The following is a 23908-nucleotide window of genomic DNA, read 5'->3' as shown; positions in this document are numbered from 1 at the left end:
GCCCCATTTGGGAAGGGCCGCCTCCGGAGCGTCGCGCTTCTCCCATCTCGCCGAGGAGGGGCTCCGCGGCCCGGGGGCGGCCTTTGTGGGGCGCCAGGCTCCGCTTTGCGGGGGGCGCTCTCTTCGCCAAAGCGGCCCGTCGTGGAGCTCTCGCCTGGTGCGCTGCGGGACGGCGGGGTTGGCTGCTGGCTTTCCCCACTTCCATCCCGCCTCGTTTTCCAGCTCCGAGCCTAAACAAAGCCGAAAGGCGCCAGGGAACCAAACTTTGCCAAACTTTTTTTCCCCACCGTTTACCAAAGTTCGCCAAACTTTGCAACAGTTTGCCAAACTTTGTTTCCTTCGCGCAAAGGGAGGAGGGGAAGCCTTTACCCCGCGGGCATCGAGGCGGGAGCATGGCCTGCGCCCCCCGGCTGCCCCGTCCGCGCGGAGCAGCCCCCCAAGTCCCGGGACCCACCGCGGTGGCGCATCCAAGTGGGTCCTAGGCGCGCCATGGCCGGCGGCGGGCGGTTGCGCTGCGCCCTGGCCTGCTGCTGGCTGGGGCTCCTCTGCGCGGCGGCTTCTTCTTCTCCTTCTCCTCCGCCCAACGGCAGCGCGCCGTCGGAGGATCGGTGCAAGCGCGCCGCGCCCTGCGAGGCCCTCCGCGAGAGCAGCTGCCTGGGCTCGCCGCTGCCTTACGCCGCCACCTCTACGCTGCTGGCCGGGGACTCGAGCTCGCAGGCGGAGGCGCACGACAAGCTGCTGCTCTGGTCCGGTAAGGTTGCGCGGGGAAGGTTGCGAGCGATCCTGAGAGGAGGGAGAACGAGGGAAGGGAAGGATGGAGCCTCAAGGCATCCTGCGCGAAAAGGGCCCGGTAGTGAAGGCGGCTGTGGATGATGGTGCCAGGCGTGGCTGGGATTTATTTATTTATTAGATTTGTATGCCGCCCTTCTCCGTAGACTCGGGGCGGCTCACAGCAATAATGAAACAATGTACAACAAATCAAATATTTAAAAGTAACTAAAATCCCCTTATTTAAAAAGCAAGACATACACACAAACATACCATGCATAAACTATATAGACCTGGGGGAGATGTCTCAATTCCCCCATGCCTGGCGGCAGAGGTGGGTTTTAAGGAGTTTACAAAAGACAGGGAGGGTGGGGGCAATTCTAATCTCCGAGGGGAGCTGGTTCCAGAGGGCCAGGGCCGCCACAGAGAAGGCTCTTCACCTGGGTCCCGCCAGACGACATTGTTTAGTCGACGGGACCCGGAGAAGGCCAACTCTGTGGGACCTTATCGGCCGCTGGGATTCGTGGGATAGAAGGCGGTTCCAGAGGTATTCTGGTCCGATGCCATGAAGGGCATTATAGGTCATAACCAACACTTTGAATTGTGCCTTGGGGCATTGAAACGACATTGTTTCATCGACAGGACCCGGAGAAGGCCGACTCTGTGGGACCCTATCAGTCACTGGGATTCGTGCATAGGGCAATAGCTCATGTGCTGTCCAATATGGCTCCACCATAGGTTCGCCATTACTTGCCTAGGCTATCCAGTGTCTTAACTGCCCGTTTAATCTTTACTTCATGCCGGGCTTTTGTTTTCTTTAGAAAACGAGTACTGTCAAAAGGCCGAAATCTTTCCAAGTTTCTAGTCCTCGAGGGAAGGGGCTTTTTTTGTACCCGGCGGCTGAAAGGAAGCTCGTTCTCCCGTTTTTCTCTCCCAGGTTTGCGAAACGCCCCACGCTGCTGGGATGTGATCCAGCCGCTCTTGTGTGCCGTGTACATGCCCAAGTGCCAAGATGGGCAGGTGGAACTGCCCAGCCAGACGCTGTGCCAAGCCACGCGGGGGCCCTGCACCATCGTGGAACGAGAGAGGGGCTGGCCCGACTTCCTCAAATGTACCACAGATCGGTTCCCCGAAGGGTGCCCGGTAAGAGCCCGCCTGTGGGCAGAGTCGGCAGGCACGCATGATGTACAGCAGCCATGGGGGCCTCCAAGCTTGGCCACTTTAAGACTTTAAAAAAAAGATCTATAGGGGGTGGACAAGAAAATGGAAACACCTTGCAAGCTCTTCCGTGGAATCCAGATTTGTGAAGCTCCCTTCGAACAGTTTTTGTGGAAACTGGGTTCTGTACGTGTCTATTGAGCTCTGCAGTGATTTTAGGAGCTGCGGTCTTGCGATCCACTCTAACCATTCGCTTTAGAGTCCAGCGGTCTCTCTCAGACCACTTAGATTTTCGACCAGACCTGTGCTTGGCTGAGGACGTTTTCCCTTCTCTTTCAAAAGCAGCCATGACTTTTGAGACATGACCTCTTGAAACGCCAAACATTTGGTCACTTTCTGTTACATGAGCGCCTGCCATTCGGGCACCAACAATTTGGCCTCTTTGAAAGTCTGAGAGGTCGGCCCTTTCTAGAAGGTTATAACCCATTTCCTTACATTTCTGTAAAAAAGAAAGCTTAAAAAAACATATCAAATAACAGAATTAAAAAACTAACAAACATTAAAATATGTCAAGTTTTGATTGATTTGAACTTGTTCAAACATTATTATGCCAAAAAGCCATGTTTCCCTTTTTCTGTCCACCCCCTGTATTTATGCATAAACTATATATTTATTTATTATTTAGATTTGTATGCCGCCCCTCTCCGCGAACTCGAATATAGGCCTATTTATTGGTTTTAAAAAGAAAAGTTTTTCATATATATTCTTAAACAGATCATAATTCATATCTATTAAATTTTGAAATTACAATTCATAGCACTATGCATTCAGTTAGACCAGTGTTTCCCAACCTTGGCATCTTGAAGAGATCTGGACTTCAACTCCCAGAATTCCCCAGCCAGCAAACGCTGGCTGGGGAATTCTGGGAGTTGAAGTCCAGATCTCTTCAATTTGCCAAGGTTGGGAAACACTATATACATTCTAATGCATTAATAAAGAATAAAGTATAATATAATAGCGTGCATGAATAATTTGATTCTATAAAGAGTAGTTTTTAGTCTTAAATAGTTATTACCTTTGTTCCTATTACTAATGCCAGATATTTAGTTTTATTTCTATGTACACCAATACTCTGTAATGTTACATTTTGTTTTTATTGTGGATCCATTTGTGTTATTTATGCCATGTCTCTTGGGTTTCTTTATTCCTTGATTGTGTTCATAATTTCGTCCATTTCAAACACATTTATAGATTTTTTCAATGATTAGGTTTTCAGATGGGGCTCGACGGCCACTTTAAGACTTTTGGACTTCAACTCCCAGAATTCCTCAGCCAACAACCCCTCCCAAATTCCCACAGTACGAATACAGTCCAATCAGTAGCTTAGGTTGCTTATCTGTTGACTCGATTGCTCTTCAACTTTTAAGATCTTTACTATCAGTATACATAGAGATTATGAGTTTCTAAATTTAGGTTAGAGTTAGAGAAACCTAGAAGATTGATGGCAGAAAAAGACCTCCTGGTCCATCTAGTCCACCCTTATACTATTTCCTGTATTTTATCTTAGGGTGGTTCTATGTTTATCCCAGACATGTTTAAATTCAGTGACTGTGGATTTACCAACCATGTCTGCTGGAAGTTTGTTCCAAGCATCTACTACTCTTTCAGTCAAATCATATTTTCTCACTTTGCTTCTGATCTTTCCCCCAACTAACCTCAGATTGTGCCCCCTTGTTCTTGCATTCACTTTCCTATTAAAAACACTTCCCTCCTGAATCTTATTTAACCATTTAACCTATTTAAATATTTCGATCATGTCCCCCCTTTCCCTTCTGTCCTCCAGACTATACAGATGGAGTTCATTCAGTCTTTCCTGATATGTTTTATGCTTAAGACCTTCCACCATTCTTGTAGCCCGTCTTTGGACCCGTTCAATTTTATCCATATCTTTTTTTATAGGTGAGGTCTCCAGAACTGGACACAGTATTATTCCAAATGGGGTCTCACCAATGCTCTATACAGCATGATCACAATCTCCCTCTTCCTGCTTGTTATACTTCTATGTATGCAGCCAAGCATTCTACTTGCTTTTCCTACCGCCTGACTCCACTCTTCACCCATTTTGAGACTGCCAGAAATCACGACCCCTAAATCCTTCTGAAGTTTTTGCTAGCACAGAACTGCCAATACAATACTCAGATTAAGGACTCCTTTTCCCCAAGTGCATTATTTTACATGTGGAAACATTAAACTGCAGTTTCCGTTGCTTTGACCACTTATCTAGTAAAGCTAAATCATTTGCCATATTACAGATGCCTCCAGGAATATCAAACCTACTGCACACTTTAGAGTCATCATCCATTTGGAGACTGTCAGAAATCACTACCCCTCAATCCTTCTCTTCTGGAGTTTTTGCTAACACAGAACTGCCGATACAATACAATGCAATAATCTTCAAAGAAAAACCCAGGAAGTCTAGTGCTAAAAAAACCAGCACCTTAGGAATGTTTTTTTCACACTTAACAGCAGTTCTAGCATAGCTAATAACAGTCAACCCTGTCCTTGTTTCTTCCCGCCCGCCAGAACGAGGTCCAGAATATTAAATTCAACAGCTCGGGGCGATGCGAAGCCCCCCTGGTGCAGACCGACAACCCCAAGAGTTGGTACGAGGACGTGGAAGGTTGTGGGATCCAGTGCCAGAACCCGCTTTTCACCCAGAAGGAACATCATGAGATGCACACCTACATCGCCGCCTTCAGCTCGGTCACCATTTTTTGCACCTTTTTCACGCTGGTGAGAATGAGGAGAGCCGGGCCTAGTGTGGAGCAGAGGGGGGGGGGGATTTGATCAGGGCCCCCAGGCTTAAAAAACCCATCGTTAGGCCAAGATTCGAAGTTGGCTCACATTCATGGGAGGACCACCATCCGATGGCGTGGATTCTCCCTGTGCCTTCACTTGGCCACTTTAAGACTTGTGGACTTCAACTCCCGGAGGGGAGGAAGAAAAAAGGAAGGAAGGAAGGAAGGAAGGAAAAAAGGAAGAGGGAGGGGAGGAAGGAAGGGAATGGAAAAGAGGAAGGAAGAGGAAGGGAGGGGAGGAAGGAAGGAAAGAAAGGACAGAAGGGAAAGGAAAAGAGGGATGGAGGAAATAAAGAAAGAAAAGAAGGGAGGGGAAGAAGGAAAGGAAGGAAGGGAAAGGAAAAGAGGAAGGAAGGAAGTTCCTATTGTTATGCCCTTTCATAAAAGAGCATTATAAATAAACGGTATTATTAAAGGAAAGGAAAGGAAGGAAGGAAAAAAAGGAAAGGAAAAGAAAGGAAGGAATTGTCTTTGTCATACTCAATAATACATAGTCAATATAAGAAGGAAAGAAGGAAGGGAGGGGAGGAAGGAAGGAAAGGAAAGGAGGAAGGAAGAAAGAAAGAAAAAAGGGGGGGAAGAAAGGAAGAGGAATTCTGGGAGTTGAAGTCCACAAGTCTTAAAGTGGCCAGGTTTGGGGACCCCCTGCCATAAAGTGTCTTAACAAAGCACCATTGTTGGGTGTGTACACACCTTGTTTTGCCTGAATAAAAAAACAGTGATGTCTATGTTCCAATAGAAGAAAATAGCCTAAGGCGGGACTAGAACTCCCAGTCTCCTGCTGATTGGCCCAAAGTCACCCAGTCACCTTTCATGCCTAAGGCGGGACTAGAACTCCCCGACTCCTGGTGATTGGCCCAAAGTCACCACTAGTAATTCTACTTTGCTGGTCCAAGTATCAGCTGGTGCTCTCCAGGTGCGCTGGGTTTTTATGACACCTAGAATTCCAGCTGGAGGCACAGCTGGAAGACGCAGGGTGGCCCAGCCCCAATCTTCCCTTCCTCTGCTTTCCCCCCTTCAGGCCACCTTCTTAGCCGACTGGAAGAATTCGAACCGTTACCCGGCCGTGATCCTCTTCTACGTCAACGCCTGCTTCTTCATGGGCAGCATCGGGTGGCTGGCCCAGTTCATGGATGGCGCTCGCGGGGAGATCGTCTGCCGGGCTGATGGCACCATGCGCTTGGGAGAACCCACGTAGGTTTCCGGGGTTGTTGGGTGATGCCCGGAGGATCCCTTTGCACCCCGAGCTGGACCCACGAAACACTCTCTCTCTCTCTCTCTCCCTCCGTCCACAGCTCCAACGAGACCCTGTCCTGCGTGATCATCTTTGTGATTGTCTACTATTCCCTGATGTCCGGTGTGATCTGGTTCGTCATGCTGACGTACGCCTGGCACTCCTCCTTCAAGGCGCTGGGCACCACCTACCAGCCACTGGCGGGCAAGACCTCCTACTTCCACCTGGTGACGTGGTCCATCCCCTTTGTCCTCACGGTGGCCATCTTGGCAGTGGCACAGGTAACGGGGCCAGAGGAGCTCAGGGGACCTTTGGAGGAGTGTGGGGCCTTCTCGGGGTTGGCACCTGGATTCTAGAACTCTTCCTACAGGAACCACGCTTCACCCTCTGTTTCCCTAACATTTGGGAACCAAGTTTATGGTTGTCATTAGTTTACAGGTGTGACTCAGTTTGTTGTTGCCATTGTTTATTTTATTTATGAAGTATATATAGGTAGTCCACAACTTACAACAATTTGTTTAGTAACCATTCCACATCAGGCATTTGATTTTGCACATTATAACAGCTTCTAGGATTGCATATGTGCAATGCTGGAGGAACCGCAATACACCCATCAAAAGCTTGATAATTAATAAAATATTTGATTTGAGCAGAAATGGACGAATTAACCATAGAGCGTAGAGGATAAAAAGACTCAGATTACTACAAAACTTGGAAAAAATGGTATGATGATAGAAAATTGAAAAGGAGATGTGGGATGAAGATGTAAAATTAGAAAGTATTGTAAGATAAGATATGAATTGTATAAATGCAATAACAAAGTACACTGCTCAATAAAATAAAGGGAAGACTCAAAGAACCCATCCTAGATCTGAATGAATGAAATATTCTCATTGAAACCTTTGTTCTGTGCAAAGTTGAATGCGCACAACAGCAGGTGAAATGGATTGTCAATCAGTGTCGCTTCCTAAGTGGACAGTTTGATTTCACAGATGTTTGATTTCCTTGGAGTTATATTGTGTTGTTTAAGGGTTCCCTTTATTTTTTTGAGCAGTGTATATAAAAGGCTGTGGATCTGCTTAAGGAATAGTTATGATATGTAAAATGTGAAAAATAAAAAAAGACACATTAAAAAAAAGTTAATAAAATGACTTGGGGGTAAAAAAAATTCTAAAAATAGTTTCCTATTTAAGATGCATTAATAATTTAGTTTATGCAAGCATGAAATGGAGCTCAGTTATGCAGCATATTAAATCAACTTGATTTAAATTAAATCCATCCTGGAACCAATATTTCACTTAACAGTGGACATTTTGGGGCTCAATTGCCGTCGTACGTCCAGGACTACGTACAGAGTTTTGGGGAGTTATTGGACGAGAGACAAGTTGTTTTGATTGCTGTTCCTCTTCTTTTTTTAACCTTTTCAGGTGGATGGAGATTCGGTGAGCGGCATCTGTTTCGTGGGGTACAAAAACTACCACTATCGCGCAGGATTCGTCCTCGCCCCCATCGGCCTGGTGTTAATTATCGGGGGCTATTTCCTGATCAGAGGTCAGTGAAACAGCGAAAACGGAATTTTAAAAATGCCGGTCAATGTATTAAAAAAAAATTCTAAAATTCTGCTTTCACTTTGTTGTGATTTTAATTATATTTCTCCTTTAATTGCACAGATGTTTTTATGACTAACCTGTCCGGTTAGCCTGTGGTAAGGTGGGTGGTTAATAAATTTTGTAAATACAGGGTTCCCTCGATTTTCGCGGGGGATGCGTTCCGAGACTGCCCGCGAAAGTCGAATTTCCACAAAGTAGAGATGCGGAAGTAAATACACTATTTTTGGCTATGAACAGTATCACAAGCCTTCCCTTAACACTTTAAACCCCTAAATTGCAATTTTACATTCCCTTAGCAGCCATTTAGATTATTACTCACCATGTTTATTTATTAAAGTTTATTTAAAAAAATATTTATTAAAGGCGGACGAAAGTTTGGCGATGACGTATGACGTCATCGGGCGGGAAAAACCGTTGTATAGGGAAAAAAACAGTAAAGTATTTTTTAATTAATATTTTTGAAAAACAGTGGTATAGCCGTTTCATGAAGTTCGAACCCGCGAAAATCGAGGGACCACTGTACATCGTAAAAAAATGAATGGTGCGGTGGCCTGAAGATGGCACTCTCCAGGTGGGGGTTCCTCCATATCTCCGCTACTGGTGCAGTTGTGTGCAGAGTTCCGGGCGCGCATTGGAGCGAGATTTAGCTTCTGCGCATGCGCAGGAACAAAATCTCATGAGAAGATGTGTGGGCATGTGAGATTTCGATGGATTATTTTTTTTGCTTCTGCACATGCGCAGAAGCAAAAAATCTTGCGCGCCCGTGCATCCTATCGTGAGATTTTCCATGAGCTAAATCTAACTCCGATGCACGCCCTACCCGCTGGTCACCCAGAGTTGTGCACGCAGCTCCATTTTCGCTACCGGAACGCCGTTCCCCTCACCCGTCCAGGTAGGAACTCAATACTGGCGCTCTTGCCTCACAATCAGGAGGCTATGAGTTCGATCCTAGGTAGAGGCAGATATCTAATAAATTATTATTACTATTATTATTATTATTATTATTATTATTATTATTATTATTATTTATTTATTTATTTTTTTTCTCTTTCCCTCTCTGTGTGTATGTACAATGAGAATACATCTGCTGAACAAATCTCCACATTGGTTCCACCCTGCAAGAGATTATGGTGTCTTTATAAGGGGACAATGATCATAAATAGTACATACATTCATTGCACTCAGAAAGTATTCAGAGCTCCTTCCCCTTTGGTCAATGTTGTTAGGCCGCAACCTGAATCTTCAGTTGTTGAAATTCATTTTTTCTGCTCATAGAAACCTAGAAGATTGACGGCAGAAAAAGACCTCCTGGTCCATCTAGTCTGCCCTTATACTATTTCCTGTATTTTATCTTAGGATCGATCTTTGTTTATCCCAGGCATGTTTAAATTCAGTGACTGTGGATTTACCAACCACGTCTGCTGGAAGTTTGTTCCAAGCATCTATTACCTCTTTCAGTTAAAATAATATTTTCTCACGTTGCTTCTGATCTTTCCCCCAACTGACCTCAGATTGTGTCCCCTGGTTCTTGTGTTCACTTTCCTATTAAAAAACACTTCCCTCCTGAACCTTATTTAACCCTTTAATATATTTAAATGTTTCGATCATGTCCTCCCTTTTCCTTCTGTCCTCCAGACTCTACAGATGGAGTTCATGGAGTCTTTTCTGATAAGTTTTATGCTTAAGACCTTCCACCATTTTTGTAGCCCGTCTTTGGACTCATTCAATTTGATCCACATCTTTTTGTAAGTGAGCTCTCCAGAACTGAACACAAAACTTTAGTAAATTGTAGAAATGTAACAAGACCACAAAGGCTGTGTGATAGGACAGTCAACAGAGAGGTTGACAAGTCTTTGATGTACATGTGTACAGTTGTTTTTTCTTTCTATCTTCTTTTTCCTTTTTTTCTTCTTTCTCCTTCACTTCTTTCTCTTTCTCAATGTGTTTTTCTTTCTTTTTTATATAACTAAGGCACTAAATATCTATTATGAAAGCGGTTTCATGCAAAAGCCACATATTTGTTTTCGTTCCCAAGTTCTTCATCTCCAAACTACTTTTTTGTGGTATACACATGCATGCATACATACAAATATTATTTTTTCTTTAATGAAGTTTTAATTTTTTTTAAAAAAAAGCAGATATAATTAAAATCAAACTTTTTAAATCCAAAAGACACGTGGGGAGGGGAGGAGGCAGAGTTGTGGGAAGCACAGGAATCTTCGCACCCAACAGTTGGCAGCTGCTATGAGTTAGATAAGGGCCTGTGGAGGTTGGACTTAGTTTGCTTGTGACTACTTAAGGATGCTAGGCTGGTTCCTCTTTTGATGCCGCCCCCAGGTTCTGCCACTCCTTCCCCTACAAAGATGCTAATAAATGCCCTCTTTTTCCTCTCTGCCAGGAGTGATGACTCTCTTTTCCATCAAAAGCAACCATCCGGGCCTCTTGAGCGAGAAGGCGGCGAGTAAGATCAACGAGACCATGTTACGCCTTGGTGAGTAAGTGAGGGAACCAGCGACCAGTTAAGTCCCACAGAGTGGGTCTTCTCCGGGTCCCGTCAACTAAACAATGCCGCTTGGTGGGACCCAGGAGAAGAGCTTTCTCTGTGGCGGCCCCGGCCCTCTGGAACCAACTCCCCCCAGAGATTAGAACTGCCCCCACCCTCCTTGCCTTTCGTAAGCTACTTAAAACCCACCTCTGCCGCCAGGCATGGGGGAATTGAGATACTCTTTCCCCCTAGGCCCTTACAATTTTATGCATGGTATGTTTGTATGTATGTTTGGTTTTTATAGTTATGGGTTTTTAATTGGTCTTAGTATTGGATTATTATTGTATGCTGTCTTGTTATTGCTGTTAGCCGCCCCGAGTCTCTGGAGAGGGGCGGCATACAAATCCAATAAATAAATAAATGAATGAATGAATGAATGAATGAGAATATTTGTAGCTAGAGGTTGATATTGGGGTGGTCAACTCCTGACATGGCTTGTTTTGGCCAACTGTGTCCAAATCGAGTTGGTAAAAAACGTGGCTTTCTCCTTAATGTGCTGATCCAGCCATTGTGGCTAGGTTAGCAAGTCATTATTAAAATAAACCAACATTACTTAACAAAGTAATGTACAACGGTCGCCCAGAAAGTAATGCACCACATTTTTTTTCTTCGACAATGATTTATTGAACGGAATGAAACTTGCACACAAGGAAGAATAATGTTTCTTCTACACTCCCTGGATGCCCTGTCGGTACTTATCCTTGTTCTGGTTACGAAGCCATTCCTGCACTGTGCGAATCACCGCTTTGTCATCCTCAAAATGTCGTACTTCTACGACTAACCGTACTTCTGTCAACTACAGATTCTCCACGAGCTGTACACAAACCTTTGTGAATGTTCTCAACAGTTTCTTTTTCCGCAGTGAGTAATTCAATGATGACGCACTGCTTGTAACGTCCATCACTTAGAAGACGCCATTTCGAAACACAGCTGTTGCTACGCCCTCTGTCTGAAGAAACACAAAATTTACACATGCACACCTAACAATTCAAATCATGTATATCTAAAGTTTCGCATCCGTACCTTTACGATAGATCGAGAACAAAAATGTGGTGCATTACTTTCTGGTATAAATGTCTGTCTCTCCGGTAATAACTTCTGACAGAAGTGGGGTTGTAAATAAGCCCTTTCCTTCGCAGGGATCTTTGGCTTCCTGGCCTTTGGCTTCGTCTTCATCACCTTCGGCTGCCACTTCTACGACTTCTTCAACCAGGCCGAGTGGGAACGCAGCTTCCGGGAATATGTGCTGTAAGTCTCTCTTCTCTTCTCTCCTCTCCTCTTCTCCATTCCATTCCTTTCTCTCTTGTCTCCTCTATTCCATTCCATTCCTTCTTCTTCTATTCCATTCATTCCATTTCTTTCCATTCCATTCCCTTCTCTCTTCTATTCCATTCCCTCTCTCTTCCCTCTTCGTTCTTCTCTCTTCTATCTTCTATTCCATTCCCTCTTTGTTCTTCTCTCTTCTCTCTCCTCTTCCATTCCATTCTTTCCTCTCTCTTCTATTCCATTCCATTCCTTTCTCTCTTGTCTCTTCTATTCCATTCCATTCCTTCTTTTATTCCATTCATTCCATTTCTTTCCATTCCATTCCCTTCTCTCTTCTATTCCATTCCCTCTCTTCTCTCTTCCCTCTTCTCTCTCTTTGTTCTTCTCTCTTCTCTCTCCTCTTACATTCCATTCTTTCCTCTCTCCTCTATTCCATTCCATTCCTTTCTCTCTTGTCTCTTCTATTCCATTCATTCCATTTCTTTCCATTCCATTCTCTCTTCTATCTTCTATCTTCTATTCCATTCCCTCTTTGTTCTTCTCTCTTCTCTCTCCTCTTACATTCCATTCTTTCCTCTCTCTTCTATTCCATTCCCTCTCTTCTCTCTTCCCTCTTCGTTCTTCTCTCTTCTCTCTTCTATTCCATTCCCTCTCTTCTCTCTTCCCTCTTCGTTCTTCTCTCTTCTCTCTTCCATTCCATTCCCTCTTTGTTCTTCTCTCTTCTCTCTCCTCTTACATTCCATTCTTTCCTCTCTCTTCTATTCCATTCCCTCTCTTCTCTCTTCCCTCTTCGTTCTTCTCTCTTCTCTCTTCTATTCCATTCCCTCTCTTCTCTCTTCCCTCTTCGTTCTTCTCTCTTCTCTCTTCTATTCCATTCCCTCTTTGTTCTTCTCTCTTCTCTCTCCTCTTACATTCCATTCTTTCCTCTCTCTTCTATTCCATTCCATTCTAGCTGCTATGGCCGTTCCCTCTGCCATTTCCCCTCCTTCTTACCTGCCGCAGGTGCGAGGCCAACGTGACGATCGCCTCCCAGACCGACAAGCCGGCCCCAGACTGCGAGATCAAGAACCGTCCCAGCCTCCTGGTGGAGAAGATCAACCTCTTCGCCATGTTCGGCACTGGCATCTCCATGAGCACCTGGGTGTGGACCAAAGCTACTTTGCTCATCTGGAAGCGCACCTGGGGCAGGTGAGGGGGATGCTGGAGGGAGGGCACCTTGTGGGCGGGGTGGGGCGGCACTGGTTGGAGTACCAGAGGGAGTTTGGTGTGAGGGGGAAGGTGTTGAATTAAGGAGCTCTCCAAGTCCATGGCAGGAAGAGGTAGAAGGTGTTCCTCTCAAGGGCCCAACCACTACAGGTAAGTCTTTGAGTTGCTGCTGTTTGTTTAGTGGCCCATCAGCTTTCTTCCTCTCCTCTTTCCCTTTCATCACCTCCTCCTCCTTTCTTCTCTCCTCTCCTCTACGACGATTGCCTTTTCTCCTTTTTCATGCTTCCTTTTTCCTTCCTGTTTTCTCCTTCCTCTCCCTCCTTCCTTCTTGTTCCTTCTTCCCTTCTTTCTTTTTCTCCCCCTCCTCCCCCCCCTCCTCTCCCCCCCTCCTCCTTCTTCTTTTTCAGCATAAAACGCATCAGGAAAGACTTCATGAACTCAATCTGTAGAGTCTGGAGGACAGAAGGGAAAGGGGGGACATGATCGAAACATTTAAATATGTTAAAGGCTTAAATAAGGTTCAGGAGGGAAGTGTTTTTAATAGGAAAGTGAACACAAGGACAAGGGGACACAATCTGAGGTGAGTTGGGGGAAGGATCAAAAGCAACGGGAGAAAATATGATTTGACTGAAAGAGTATTAGATGCTTGGAACAAACTTCCAGCAGACGTGGTTGGTAAATCCACAGTAACTGAATTTAAACATGCTTGGGATAAACATAGATCCATCCTAAGATAAAATACAGAAAATAGTCTAAGGGCAGACTAGATGGACCATGGGGTCTTTTTCTGCCGTCAGTCTTCTAGGTTTCTTCTTCTTCTTCTTCTCTTCCTCCTTCTCTTCCACCTCTTCCTTCTTCCCAACTTTTGGAACTATGTTTGAGACTTCCTGTCCTGTCCTGTCCTGTCCTTCCCTTCCCTTCCCTTCCCTTCCCTACAGCTGGTAATTATTTACCGGGTTCATCTTCGCCTCTGGGACTTGATAACACTTTGCTAGATTTGCTTCTCTCTCTCTGAAAAGACTATTACAATATTGGGACTTTTAGTGTATATTAAATCCTTTTATTAATTAGACCCTTTGCGTGCATCTAACTATTGGGGCCGGCACCAGGACAGAACAGAACAAAGGAAGGAAGAAAGGCAGGCTTAAAAAAAGCGAATCTAGAAGGCAGACTCTTCCTGCCTGCCCAGAGGTTGTGGGTCAGGGGTGGGGCCTGCTCAGGAGGCCTCAGGTGTCCTCTCCTCCTTCTTCTCCTCCTCCTCCAGGCTGACCGGACGGAGCAGCAACGAGCCCAAGAGGATCAAGAAAAGCAAGATGATCGCCAAGGCCTTCTCCCGGAGGAAGGAGCTGCAGCACAACCCCGAGCAGGAGCTCTCCTTCAGCCTGCGCACCGTCTCCCACGAGGGGCCCGTCGGTACGTCCCGGAGAAGGAGGAAGAACGACGAGGGGGCTCATGCGCCACCATGGGTCCCCTCGGTGCTTGGGGGTTTTGCAGACGTTTCAAGGACCTGGCCGGGGAACGTCATCAGTGCTAGAAGGGTTATGTACAGTGGAAGCGAAGTGCAATCCCTCCTAGCACTGATGGTGTTCTCTATTTGGGTCAGGCAACGTCTGCAAGAAAACAACCGAGCTCAGAGAGCACCAAGGACCCCACAGTTGTTGTCCTCCTCCTCTTCTTCCTCCTCCTCTTCTTCCTCTTCCTCCTCCTCTTCCTCTTCTCCCTCTTCCGCCTCTTCCTCCTCCACCTCTTCTTCCTCTTCCTCCTCCTCTTCCTCTTCTCCCTCTTCCGCCTCTTCCTCCTCCACCTCTTCTTCCTCCTCTTCTCCCTCTTCCACCTCCTCTTCCTCTTCTTCCTCTTCCTCCCCTTCCACTTCCTCCTCCTCTTTTCCCTCTTCCGCCTCTTCCTCCTCCACCTCTTCTTCCTCTTCTTCCTCTTCCTTTTCTTCTTCCTCCTCTTTTTCCTCTTCCTCCTCTTCTTCCTCTTCCTCCCCTTCCACTTCCTCCTCCTCTTTTCCCTCTTCCGCCTCTTCCTCCTCCACCTCTTCTTCCTCTTCCGCCTCTTCCTTTTCTTCTTCTTCTTCCTCTTCCACCTCTTCCCTCTTCCTCTTTCTCCTCTTTCTCTTCCTCTTCCTCCTCTTCTTCCTCTGCCTCCTCTTCCTTTTCCTCCTCCACTTCTTCCTCTGCCTCCTCTTCTGCCTCTTCCGCCTCTTCCTTTTCTTCCTCCTCCTCCTCTTCCCATCGCAGCAGCAAAAATTCCAGGAAAAAAAAAGGAGCCAAAAATTCTGGTCATGTGACCAGGGCTTAATAAATATAAAGGGCCAAAAGTGACAGCTGATTGCCAGATGCCTAAAATGTGATCGCGTGACAATGGAGGAAGGAACTTTGGAAGTTTGAAGCTAGGTAATAAATAGCATTTGAGGGGGTCCATCGTGACTTCGAACCGTTGCGAAGCAACTGGTAATAAATCGAGGACTGCCTTTAACTACAGGTAGTCCTCAACTTACAACAGTTTGTTTAACAACCGCTCAACGTTACAATAGCACTCCCAAGTCATGTGATCAAAATTCAACCGCTTACCAACTGACTCATGATGGTCGTATTGTCCCATGGTCATGGCGGTCCCCTTTGGAGACCACCTGAGCCAGATTCGCTTAACAACCATGTTCATCACTTAGCAACAGTGGCGGCGAAAGGGGGCAAAATTCACTTAACCAAAGTCTCACTTAGTGACGGAAATTTGGGGCTCGTCCGTTGAGGATTCCCTGCAGTTGATGAATGGTGACAACAACGGTACGGCTCAATTTGGAGAATTGAATTAAAATATATTTGTCTCTCTTTCCAGCCGGTTTGGTGTTCGATCTCAGCGAGCCTTCGGGAGACATGTCCTCGGCTTGGGCGCAACACGTGACCAAGATGGTGGCCAGGAGAGGCGCCATCTTGTCTCAGGACGTCTCCGTCACACCTGTAGCCACGCCAGGTAAGGGTTTCCGTCGAGGTCAGGCTGAGCTGTCCAAAGAGCTCGAATGCTGCCGGAAGGTGACCTTTTTGGGCAATGTGGCATTCCGTCCATTGGTGTCTGTACTATTTTGCCATCTGCTGGCCAGACACTGGAATTACAGGTAGTCCACCCACGCTCCTGTCCTGGAAAATTTATGATGGGCTGAGGGGCGTTCTTCTGCTTTCTTCAGGGGAGCGGTTGGGGCGGATTCCCGATTCGGATGTTACCGGTGTGCTGTGTACGCAGCTTTGCTTCTTCTGCGCATGTGCAGAAGGCAAAATCTTGCGAGGGCATGCACGCGCAAGGTAGATTTTGGCGATTTCTTTGCTTCCGCGCATGTGCAGAAGCAAAAAAACACCGAAATCTTCCACGCGGGGCCTCCCCTTGTGAGATATTGCTTCCTGTACATGCGCGGCCAAAGTCATCCCTCCACCCATGCGTGCATACACGCACACCGTGTATGCGCACAGGTGTTTCTGACGCCTGGCAGGCAGTGGTGGGTTCTTAATGATGTGGTACAGAATTCCCACTGGTGCAATTTTCGGCGATTTTTTTCTGGCGTCTCCGTGTGAGAAGCCCTCCGGCCTGCCCTCGTCTTACTGTCTTCATCCGAAGCACAGCTGAGAAGCTCGTTCTCAAGAGACGCCGGAAAAAAATTGCATCAGTGGGTTCATCCTGGGGCAGCACTGCGGACCACACCGATATGAACGCACCACTGCTGGTAGGTGGAACGTGGAGCCATATTGGAGGACACGCGAGACTTTGCCATGTGTCCGTTCTAGCACACATGCGAGCACAAGCCAGGTGATTTTCAGCCTTCAGAAAGGCCGTTTTGTCATCTTCCCTGGAGCCCCGGAGACAAAAAAATCCCCCAATGGACAAACCAGAAGTTCAGAAAAACACACTTCTGGTTTGCCGTTGTGTTGTTTTTTGCACTCTGGAGGGTTCAGGGAAGCTTCCTGAAGCTCCAGAGTGCAGAAAACAGCACAATGGGCAAACAGGAAGTTCAGAAAACACACTTCCGGTTTGCCCATTGTGCTGTTTTTTAACACTCCGGGCCCTCAGGAAGCTTCCCTGAATCCTCCGGAGTGCAAACAACAGCACAACGGGCAAACCGGAAGTGTGTTTTTCCAAACTTCCGGTTTGTCTGTTGGATTTTTTTTGCCTCCAGAGCTTCAGGGAAGCTTCCCTGAACCCTCCAGTGGACGAAACGGCTTTTTCAAGCCCAAAAATGACACACGTGCTGAAGCTGAAACATGGCAAAGTCTTGTGTGCCGTCCGATATGGCTCCATGTGCCACCTGTGGCATGCGTGCCCTAGGGTCACCATCACGGCCTTAGGTAAACAGAAGCCGAGTAAATGATCTTTTCCTTCAACTAATTAAACAAGTAGGTTGCCTAATCGTATCAACCAGAGGGCATTCCACATTCTCCGCAAATATTGATCATTAATGTACACCCCCCTTTTTTCCAGTGCCCCCCGAGGAAAGAGCCAGTCATTGGCTGATGGAGGGCGAGTTCTCCTCCCGGCGGGCCAAGAAAACGACTCGGAAGAAAAAGAAGCACAGAAAGAAGAAGGAGGTTTGCCTCTCCGGGCCGGCGGCCGAGACCTGCACCCCAAATTACTTCACCCAGGGGGCCCCCAGTTCCGTCCCACGCTTGCCCCGGCTCCCCCAAACCAAGTGTTTTGTCGCCGACCCGCAACAAAGCCGAGCTTTGGATGACGTCCTTTTGTCTCGAGGGGACCCCGAGTGGAGACCCCGAGCCTTCCGGCAGTCGGAGCCTGCCATGGCTAGACAGGCCCGGGACCTGCCTTCCGGCATCTGCCGGCGCAACAACCCACCGGATCTCATCAACCACCCGTTTTGCCCCGATTTTGGCGGTCCCGAGGAAATGGGTCCGGAACTTGGAGCATGGCCATTCCCCGGACAGCAGCCGTCGCGTTTTCAGAGGGCCGCCCTCCATGCTTCCGCCAGGAGCTCAGCTGCTTTGTTCCTGGGTGGCGACGTCTATGGGGTGCAGCCGCCTCTAGGCAGAAGGGGTGGGTTGCCCCCCATCCATTCCCGGACAAACCTGATGGACGCCGAGTTGGTAGATCTGGACTCCGACTTCTAGGAGCAGGTTTTTCAACAGGGCTTAGGGGTGATACAGCCACGGGGCGGTTGATAGAAAGTGGAGGAAGGAGCTGCCCCTTTGGGGGTCCGTCCTTGGGTTTCTTCTGCTCCATCACCTTCAAGGAGATAAGAGATTATTGGAAGAGACTACTGGCCTTGGACATTTCTGAAGACCATCCTGCCTTCGCCTGCCCCCGCTTTGTCTTGTGGATGGGATGGTCCGTCTCGTTTTGGTATGAGAACCGCCAGGAGGGTTCTAAGTTCCAGAACGATGAATATTGTGTCACCATCTGCAGAAGGTCGCCCCACCCTGAAAACAGCTGTTTAAGTTACTTAGTTGGGTCATGAAACATCTGCAAGAAAACAACCCAGCTCAAGAGAGACCGCCAAGGGCTCTCATTCCTTCCTTTCCTCCCACCATCTCTCCTCCCACTCTTTCTCCTCCCTCCCTTTCTCTTTTCCCTTCCTCCCTCCCCTCCTCCTGCTCTTTCTCCTCTCCTCCTCCCTCCCTCCTTCCCTCTTTCTCCTCCCCCTTCTGTTCCTTCCCCCTTCTTTCCCTCCTTTCCTCCCTCTCTCCCTTTTTTCTTGCTTCCTTCTTTCTCCTCCTCTCTTCCTCCTCTTCTTCCTTCCTCCTTCCCTTTCCCCTTCTTTTATTTCCTCTCCTTCCTCCTTCCTTCCTTCCCTCTTTCCTCCTGCTCTTCTTTCTCCTCTATCTCTCCTCCTTCCCTCCCACCATTTACTTTTCTCTTTCACCTCCTTCCCTCCCTCTTCTTCCTCCCTTTCTATTTCTTCCCTCTTCCTTCTTTCCTGCCCTCCCTCTTATCTTTCCTCGTTCTCCCTCCCAACCATTACCAAACAAAAACTGTCATAAAAGCAGGATGGTCACTTGATGTCCTGCCTAGCAATCAACAACTAAGGACTAATTCCGGACACCCATTATGGTGGCAATTTGAGAACTACCTTGGACATTGTCCCCAAATACGTCAGGTGCTCTCGGTCCATAATACCTCCTATCACTTTGGGCCTCTACCGTCCCTGTCGCCATTCTGAGCAAAAAATAAGGGGGGGGGGGAGGTTTATTTCAAACAAGGAGATTTCTTGGAGAAGAGATGAAGGACGTTCTACACAGAGAAGTTGATTTGGGCGTCTTCTCAAGAGACCCAGGGCTGAGGGTGGCTCAGAACCGAGTTTGAAGATCATGAAGAGGATGGACTATCAGGGATTATCCAGCGGTACCTCTACTTCGAACTTAATTCATTTCCTGACCAGGTTCTTAAGTAGAAAAGTTTGTAAGAAGAAGCAATTTTTCCCACAGGAATCAATGTAGAAGCAAATAATGTGTGCGATTGGGGAAACCACAGGGAGGGTGGAGGCCCTGTTTCCTCCCAGGAGATTCCTAGAGAGGCCCCACGGAGGCTTTCTCCTGCTTTTTCCGGCCCTATTTCCTCCCAGGAGATTCCTAGAGAGGCCCCATGGAGGCTTCTCCCTGCCTTTTCTGGCCCTGTTTCCCCCAGGAGATTCCTAGAGAGGCCCCACGGAGGCTTCTCCCCGCCTTTTCTGGCCCTGTTTCCTGCTTCATCCACTCTGTTCTATCCCGGGCCCACGCAGCTTGAAAAGAAAGGAGGAATCTATGCATTGATATTTCAAATCAGTCTTATTATATATAAAGTATCATTTTTACAAGCTAAAGACACGCACGTGTTTAGAATATGGACTAAGTAGAGGGGCTGTGTTGAATGGAAGTGTTGGAAGTCCACCCAATTTAAAAGTAATTATGGTTGAGGAACAACGTGTCCACCATCCGGATTGTCCCTTGTTAACTTCAAATGCAATCCTGCGTCCACCATCTCGGATGAACCTTGAAATCCAACCTTAACGTATCCCCATCTCTGGTTCAAAGCTCCTCACAGAATTCTGTATGACCCCCACCCCACCCAAGGACCCACCACAGATGCTCCGAATTCTCCCATTCGAATCGCTCTTCCCTCCGAGCTGCCAATCGCCTTTTTCGCCTGCCCAAAACACCGAGTAAAACCTGGGAGATTCCGAGGAGGGCTCCGCTCTGCCGCGACGTCAAACCGGAAGTCCTCGAGGTTTCATCCCATGGGGTCAACTCCACAGGTGGGAGAAACTTTTTTCTGAGGTCATCTGACCTTCATCTGAAAGCGTCGGACTTCTGAAGAACTCTCTCACATCCCGTGCTGTGCCTCTACGTCCCCGTGCAGCTTGATGGGACTTGTAGTCTTAACTTGGCTTCATCATCTCCCTGGTGGGATCAGACAACGATGGGAATTAGAACAGGGGTCTCCAAACCTGGCCACTTTTAAGACCGGTGGACTCCCGGCTTAACTGGCTGGAGAATTCTGGGAATTGAAGTCCACCGGTCATAAAAGTGGCCATATTTGAAGACTTCTGAATTAGGACATGGAGTAAACACAGAGGCTGGGTTGAATAGGAAGAGGCGGTAAAGATGTTAAAGTAATTCCAGGTTTGTTTACTATTCTTTAATATACCTACGTATAATGCAAAGTTTTCATCTGGTTTTCATGGTCGCGAAACCTAAACATTTGATCGTCTCTAATTTAAAGAAATTTCTTACGTTTCCTCTGCAAATCTTGGAGAACTTTGGGCACAATCTCCTGGTTGGATTTAAAACCCACTGAACTGATCCAGGCTGCCCACAAATAACTATGGGCCCGTTTTGATATTTCTACTTTTATACACAGGCATTCCTCGATCTAGCGGCAGTTCATTTAGTGACCGAGGTTACAGCGGCGCTGAAAAACCCCGTTTGGATTGTTTTTTACCCTTAACAAAGGTTGTCACATCTCCGTTGTCATATGATCCAAATTGTGGCCCAACTGAACATGTATTCATGTCGCGAATCCGTGCCACAAGAATTTTGATGGTGGGACCCGTAGGGAGGCAAACGCGGTTGTAAGTGTGAGGACTAATTTTGAGTCACTATATTTGGGGGGGGGACTTCAAGTGATCGCTGATTTAAATACTTGTATGTTGAGCACTATCTGTTCATGCTTTATTTTTGCAAAATAAAATGTGTCCCCAACAGTTAGAAGAAAACCGGTGGTCAGGATTCGCCATTTTTGTGTCTCTCTCTTGAATTTTGGGTTAAGTCCAATTGGTTTTTGTTTCAAATAATAATAATAATAGGAATTTCACTAACTTTCTCACTAACTCGAAACATTTCAATATGTCAAAGGGTTAAATAAGGTCCAGGAGGGAAGTGTTTTTAATAGGAAAGTGAACACAAGAACAAGGGGACACAATCTGAAGTTAGTTGGGGTAAAGATCAAAAGCAACGTGAGAAAATATTATTTTGCTGAAAGAGGAGTAGATGCTTGGAACAAACGTCCAGCAGACGTGGTTGGAAAATCCACAGTCACTGAATTTAAACATCCCTGGGATAAACATATGTATCCATCCTAAAACAAAATACAGGAAATAGTATAAGGGCAGACTAGATGGACCAGGAGGTCTTTTTCTGCCATCAGTCTTCTGTTTCTATTAACTTGGAATTTAGCTGGAAAAATCTTGGTGTGAAAGTTTTTTCCTTACCTAAACTCAAATTTTTAACCCAAAAGTCTTAATTGAATCCAACTGCTAAACCGTTTAACTGAACTAAATGGACAGCATGTAGCCACACAAATGAAAGATTGCAAGATGTTATATATATATAACAAAAAGGAGCTGTGACGTTCCTTCAATATGCCAAGGTAATCCAACAGAACTAGTCTCTCTTAATTTTAAAAATTCAGCAAAAACATGTTATACGTACATGTATATTTAACATCTTGCAATCTTTCATTTCTGTGGTTGTATGCTGTCCGTTTAATTCAGTTAAAAGGTTTTGCAGTTGGATTCAATTAAGACTTTTGGGTTAAAAATTTGAGTATATCAATAGAACATATCAATGAAAGAATAGAAGAAGAGATATAGGAATAGGAGAAAGGTATAGGAGATATAGGAGAGCAATAGGACAGGGGACGGAAGGGACTCTACTGCACTTGTACTCACCCCTTACTGACCTCTTAGGAATCTGGATAGGTCAACCGTGGATAATCTAAGGGTAAAGTGTTGGGGGTTTGGGGATGACACTATGGAGTCCGGTAATGAGTTCCACGCTTCGACGACTCGGTTACTGGAGTCATATTTTTTACAGTCAAGTTTGTAGCGGTTAATATTAAGTTTAAATCTGTTGTGTGCTCTTGTGTTGTTGTGGTTGAAGCTGAAGTAGTCGCCGACAGGCAGGACGTTGCAGCATATGATCTTGTGGGCAATACTTAGATCTTGTTTAAGGCGTCTTAGTTCTAAACTTTCTAGGCCCAGGATTGAAAGTCCAGTCTCGTAGGGTCTTCTGTTTCGAGTGGTGGAGTGAAGGGCTCTTCTGGTGAAGTATACACACACAGACACACACAATATAACTCCAAGTAAACGTCTGTGAAATCAAACTGTCCATTTAGGAAGCAGCACTGATTGACAATCAATTTCACCTGCTGTTGTGCACATTCAACTTTGTACAGAACAAAGTACAATATGAGAATATTTCATTCATTCAGATCTAGGACGTGTTCTTTGAGTGTTCCCCTTATTTTTTTGAGCAATATATAAGGATGATTTAAACAGAATAACCAGAGTTGGAAGGGACCTTGGAGGAGGTCTTCTAGGCCAGCCCCCCTGCTGAAGCTGGAGAACGTACAGTGATGGTGAATTTTTAATTACATTTATTCCAGGAGGGGGCAATAGAGAGCAGGATTTGAACTGTGCCTTTGGCTTTCCCAGGAAAAAATACTGTACTGTATCTGCAAAAGCTTATACAGGGAGACCACAACATACAACATTTTTAGTGGCTGTTTAAAGTTAACAACTGCACTAAAAATGTGATTTACGACCCAGCCAGTATCCTTTAAGATGGATTCAGTTCCCAGAATTCCTCAGCTAACCTCCTGGAAAATGAGTGGACTTCAACTCCCAGAATTCCCCAAACAGTATTGGGATTTTGTTACTCATGCTTAGCAACTTGAAGAGGTTCAAGACTTCAACTCCCAGAATTCCCCATGCTAGCTGGAGAATTCTGGGAGTGAGAAACATTGGCAGCTTTAATCCGGAGGTCCATTTTACTTGCCTCTTCAAGGAAGCCTGAGAAATTTTGTGGTGGGTTTTTTTGTGCGTGTTCTTAGCACCCAGAGTTCCCTTTGAAAAGTAGGTAGTCTTTCCCACCCCACAATTGGTTTAATAAATTCCATGGCACTAGCCCCTGTCCATATATAGAATGCTAGCAGGAAGGATCATGGGAATTGTAATTTGCTCGGAACATGCGCAGAGTGCATTTTCAACACTCCTAGGGGAGTGACAAATTACATTCTGTGATTATGTCTTGTAACCTTCCTCTAAGCCTTACTGGAAAAAAACACCAGAGGTTAAGTAAAAGCACGAGGTTTTTTAACTTCTGGAAACAATTAATCTGACTTTGGGGTAAAGGACAGGAAGTCCACCTTGTGCTTTGTTCCCGAAATCACAGGTAAAGAGAGATAAGTCATATCTTATCTCCCTCTTTCTGCTAAAATTGCAATTTATTTGTTTTTCATCCCTTTTCCCCCTTCTGGTGCTCATATTATTTTTAATCCTCTTACAGGGGGAGGTTTTGTAAGCCTTTCAGCGTCAGCATGGATTAGAATGGTTGAGGAAATAAATACATAAATGCATAATTTCATTGAGTACAGGGAGGGCCTGAGAAAACTGGAGGCTTGTTAGGGTCTCAAATTGTTTTATAACCTGCAAAAAAGAGGTGCATCTGTCTAGGTTCCCCCCAGGTTTCTTGCAAATGTTTTTCACGCACTTGATTCTGTCTGCCTACCTATCATCCATCCATCCACCATTATCATCTATTATTTATCATCTATGTATATCTTTATTACTTATCATGTATCTATTAATCCATTCATCATCTTATCTATCAGGTATGTATATCTCCATGTCTCTCTCTCTCTCATCTATAGTCTCATTATCATGCACCATCTCATTATATCTTATTAATTTATGTATATCATCTATCTATCTATCTACCTACCTACATCTATCTCAAATCTCATTATAGTGTCATCAATCTCATTATCTATATCTCTATTATCTATC

General features: G+C 46.0%; 1 protein-coding gene across 1 annotated transcript; it reads left to right on the top strand.

Annotated features, from left to right (window-relative positions):
* The first annotated feature begins 15 nt into the window (after positions 1 to 15).
* SMO (smoothened, frizzled class receptor) lies at positions 16 to 20836 on the top strand. Its single transcript, XM_070754501.1, has 12 exons — positions 16 to 751; positions 1706 to 1911; positions 4510 to 4719; positions 5806 to 5978; positions 6080 to 6299; positions 7446 to 7569; positions 10027 to 10119; positions 11313 to 11421; positions 12442 to 12627; positions 13910 to 14058; positions 15487 to 15621; positions 17116 to 20836. The coding sequence occupies exons 1-12, from the start codon at positions 490 to 492 to the stop codon at positions 17754 to 17756; spliced, it is 2508 nt and encodes an 835-aa protein (XP_070610602.1). The 5' UTR covers positions 16 to 489; the 3' UTR covers positions 17757 to 20836.
* The last annotated feature ends 3072 nt before the right edge of the window (positions 20837 to 23908 follow it).

This window comes from Erythrolamprus reginae, chromosome 6 (genome assembly GCF_031021105.1).
Source record: "Erythrolamprus reginae isolate rEryReg1 chromosome 6, rEryReg1.hap1, whole genome shotgun sequence".
In the NCBI taxonomy this organism is placed as follows: domain Eukaryota; kingdom Metazoa; phylum Chordata; class Lepidosauria; order Squamata; family Dipsadidae; genus Erythrolamprus; species Erythrolamprus reginae.
This window is presented reverse-complemented; position numbering and strand designations above follow the sequence as displayed.

What these genes read in the sequence shown, in the direction of transcription:
- SMO (XM_070754501.1), top strand. Translation starts at nt 490, where the DNA reads ATGGCCGGCGGCGGGCGGTTGCGCTGCGCCCTGGCCTGCTGCTGGCTG. An exon ending in GGGCTATTTCCTGATCAGAG is followed by an intron (nt 7,570 to 10,026) that starts GTCAGTGAAACA and finishes CCTCTCTGCCAG; the next exon opens with GAGTGATGACTCTCTTTTCC. An exon ending in TGGAAGCGCACCTGGGGCAG is followed by an intron (nt 12,628 to 13,909) that starts GTGAGGGGGATG and finishes CTCCTCCTCCAG; the next exon opens with GCTGACCGGACGGAGCAGCA.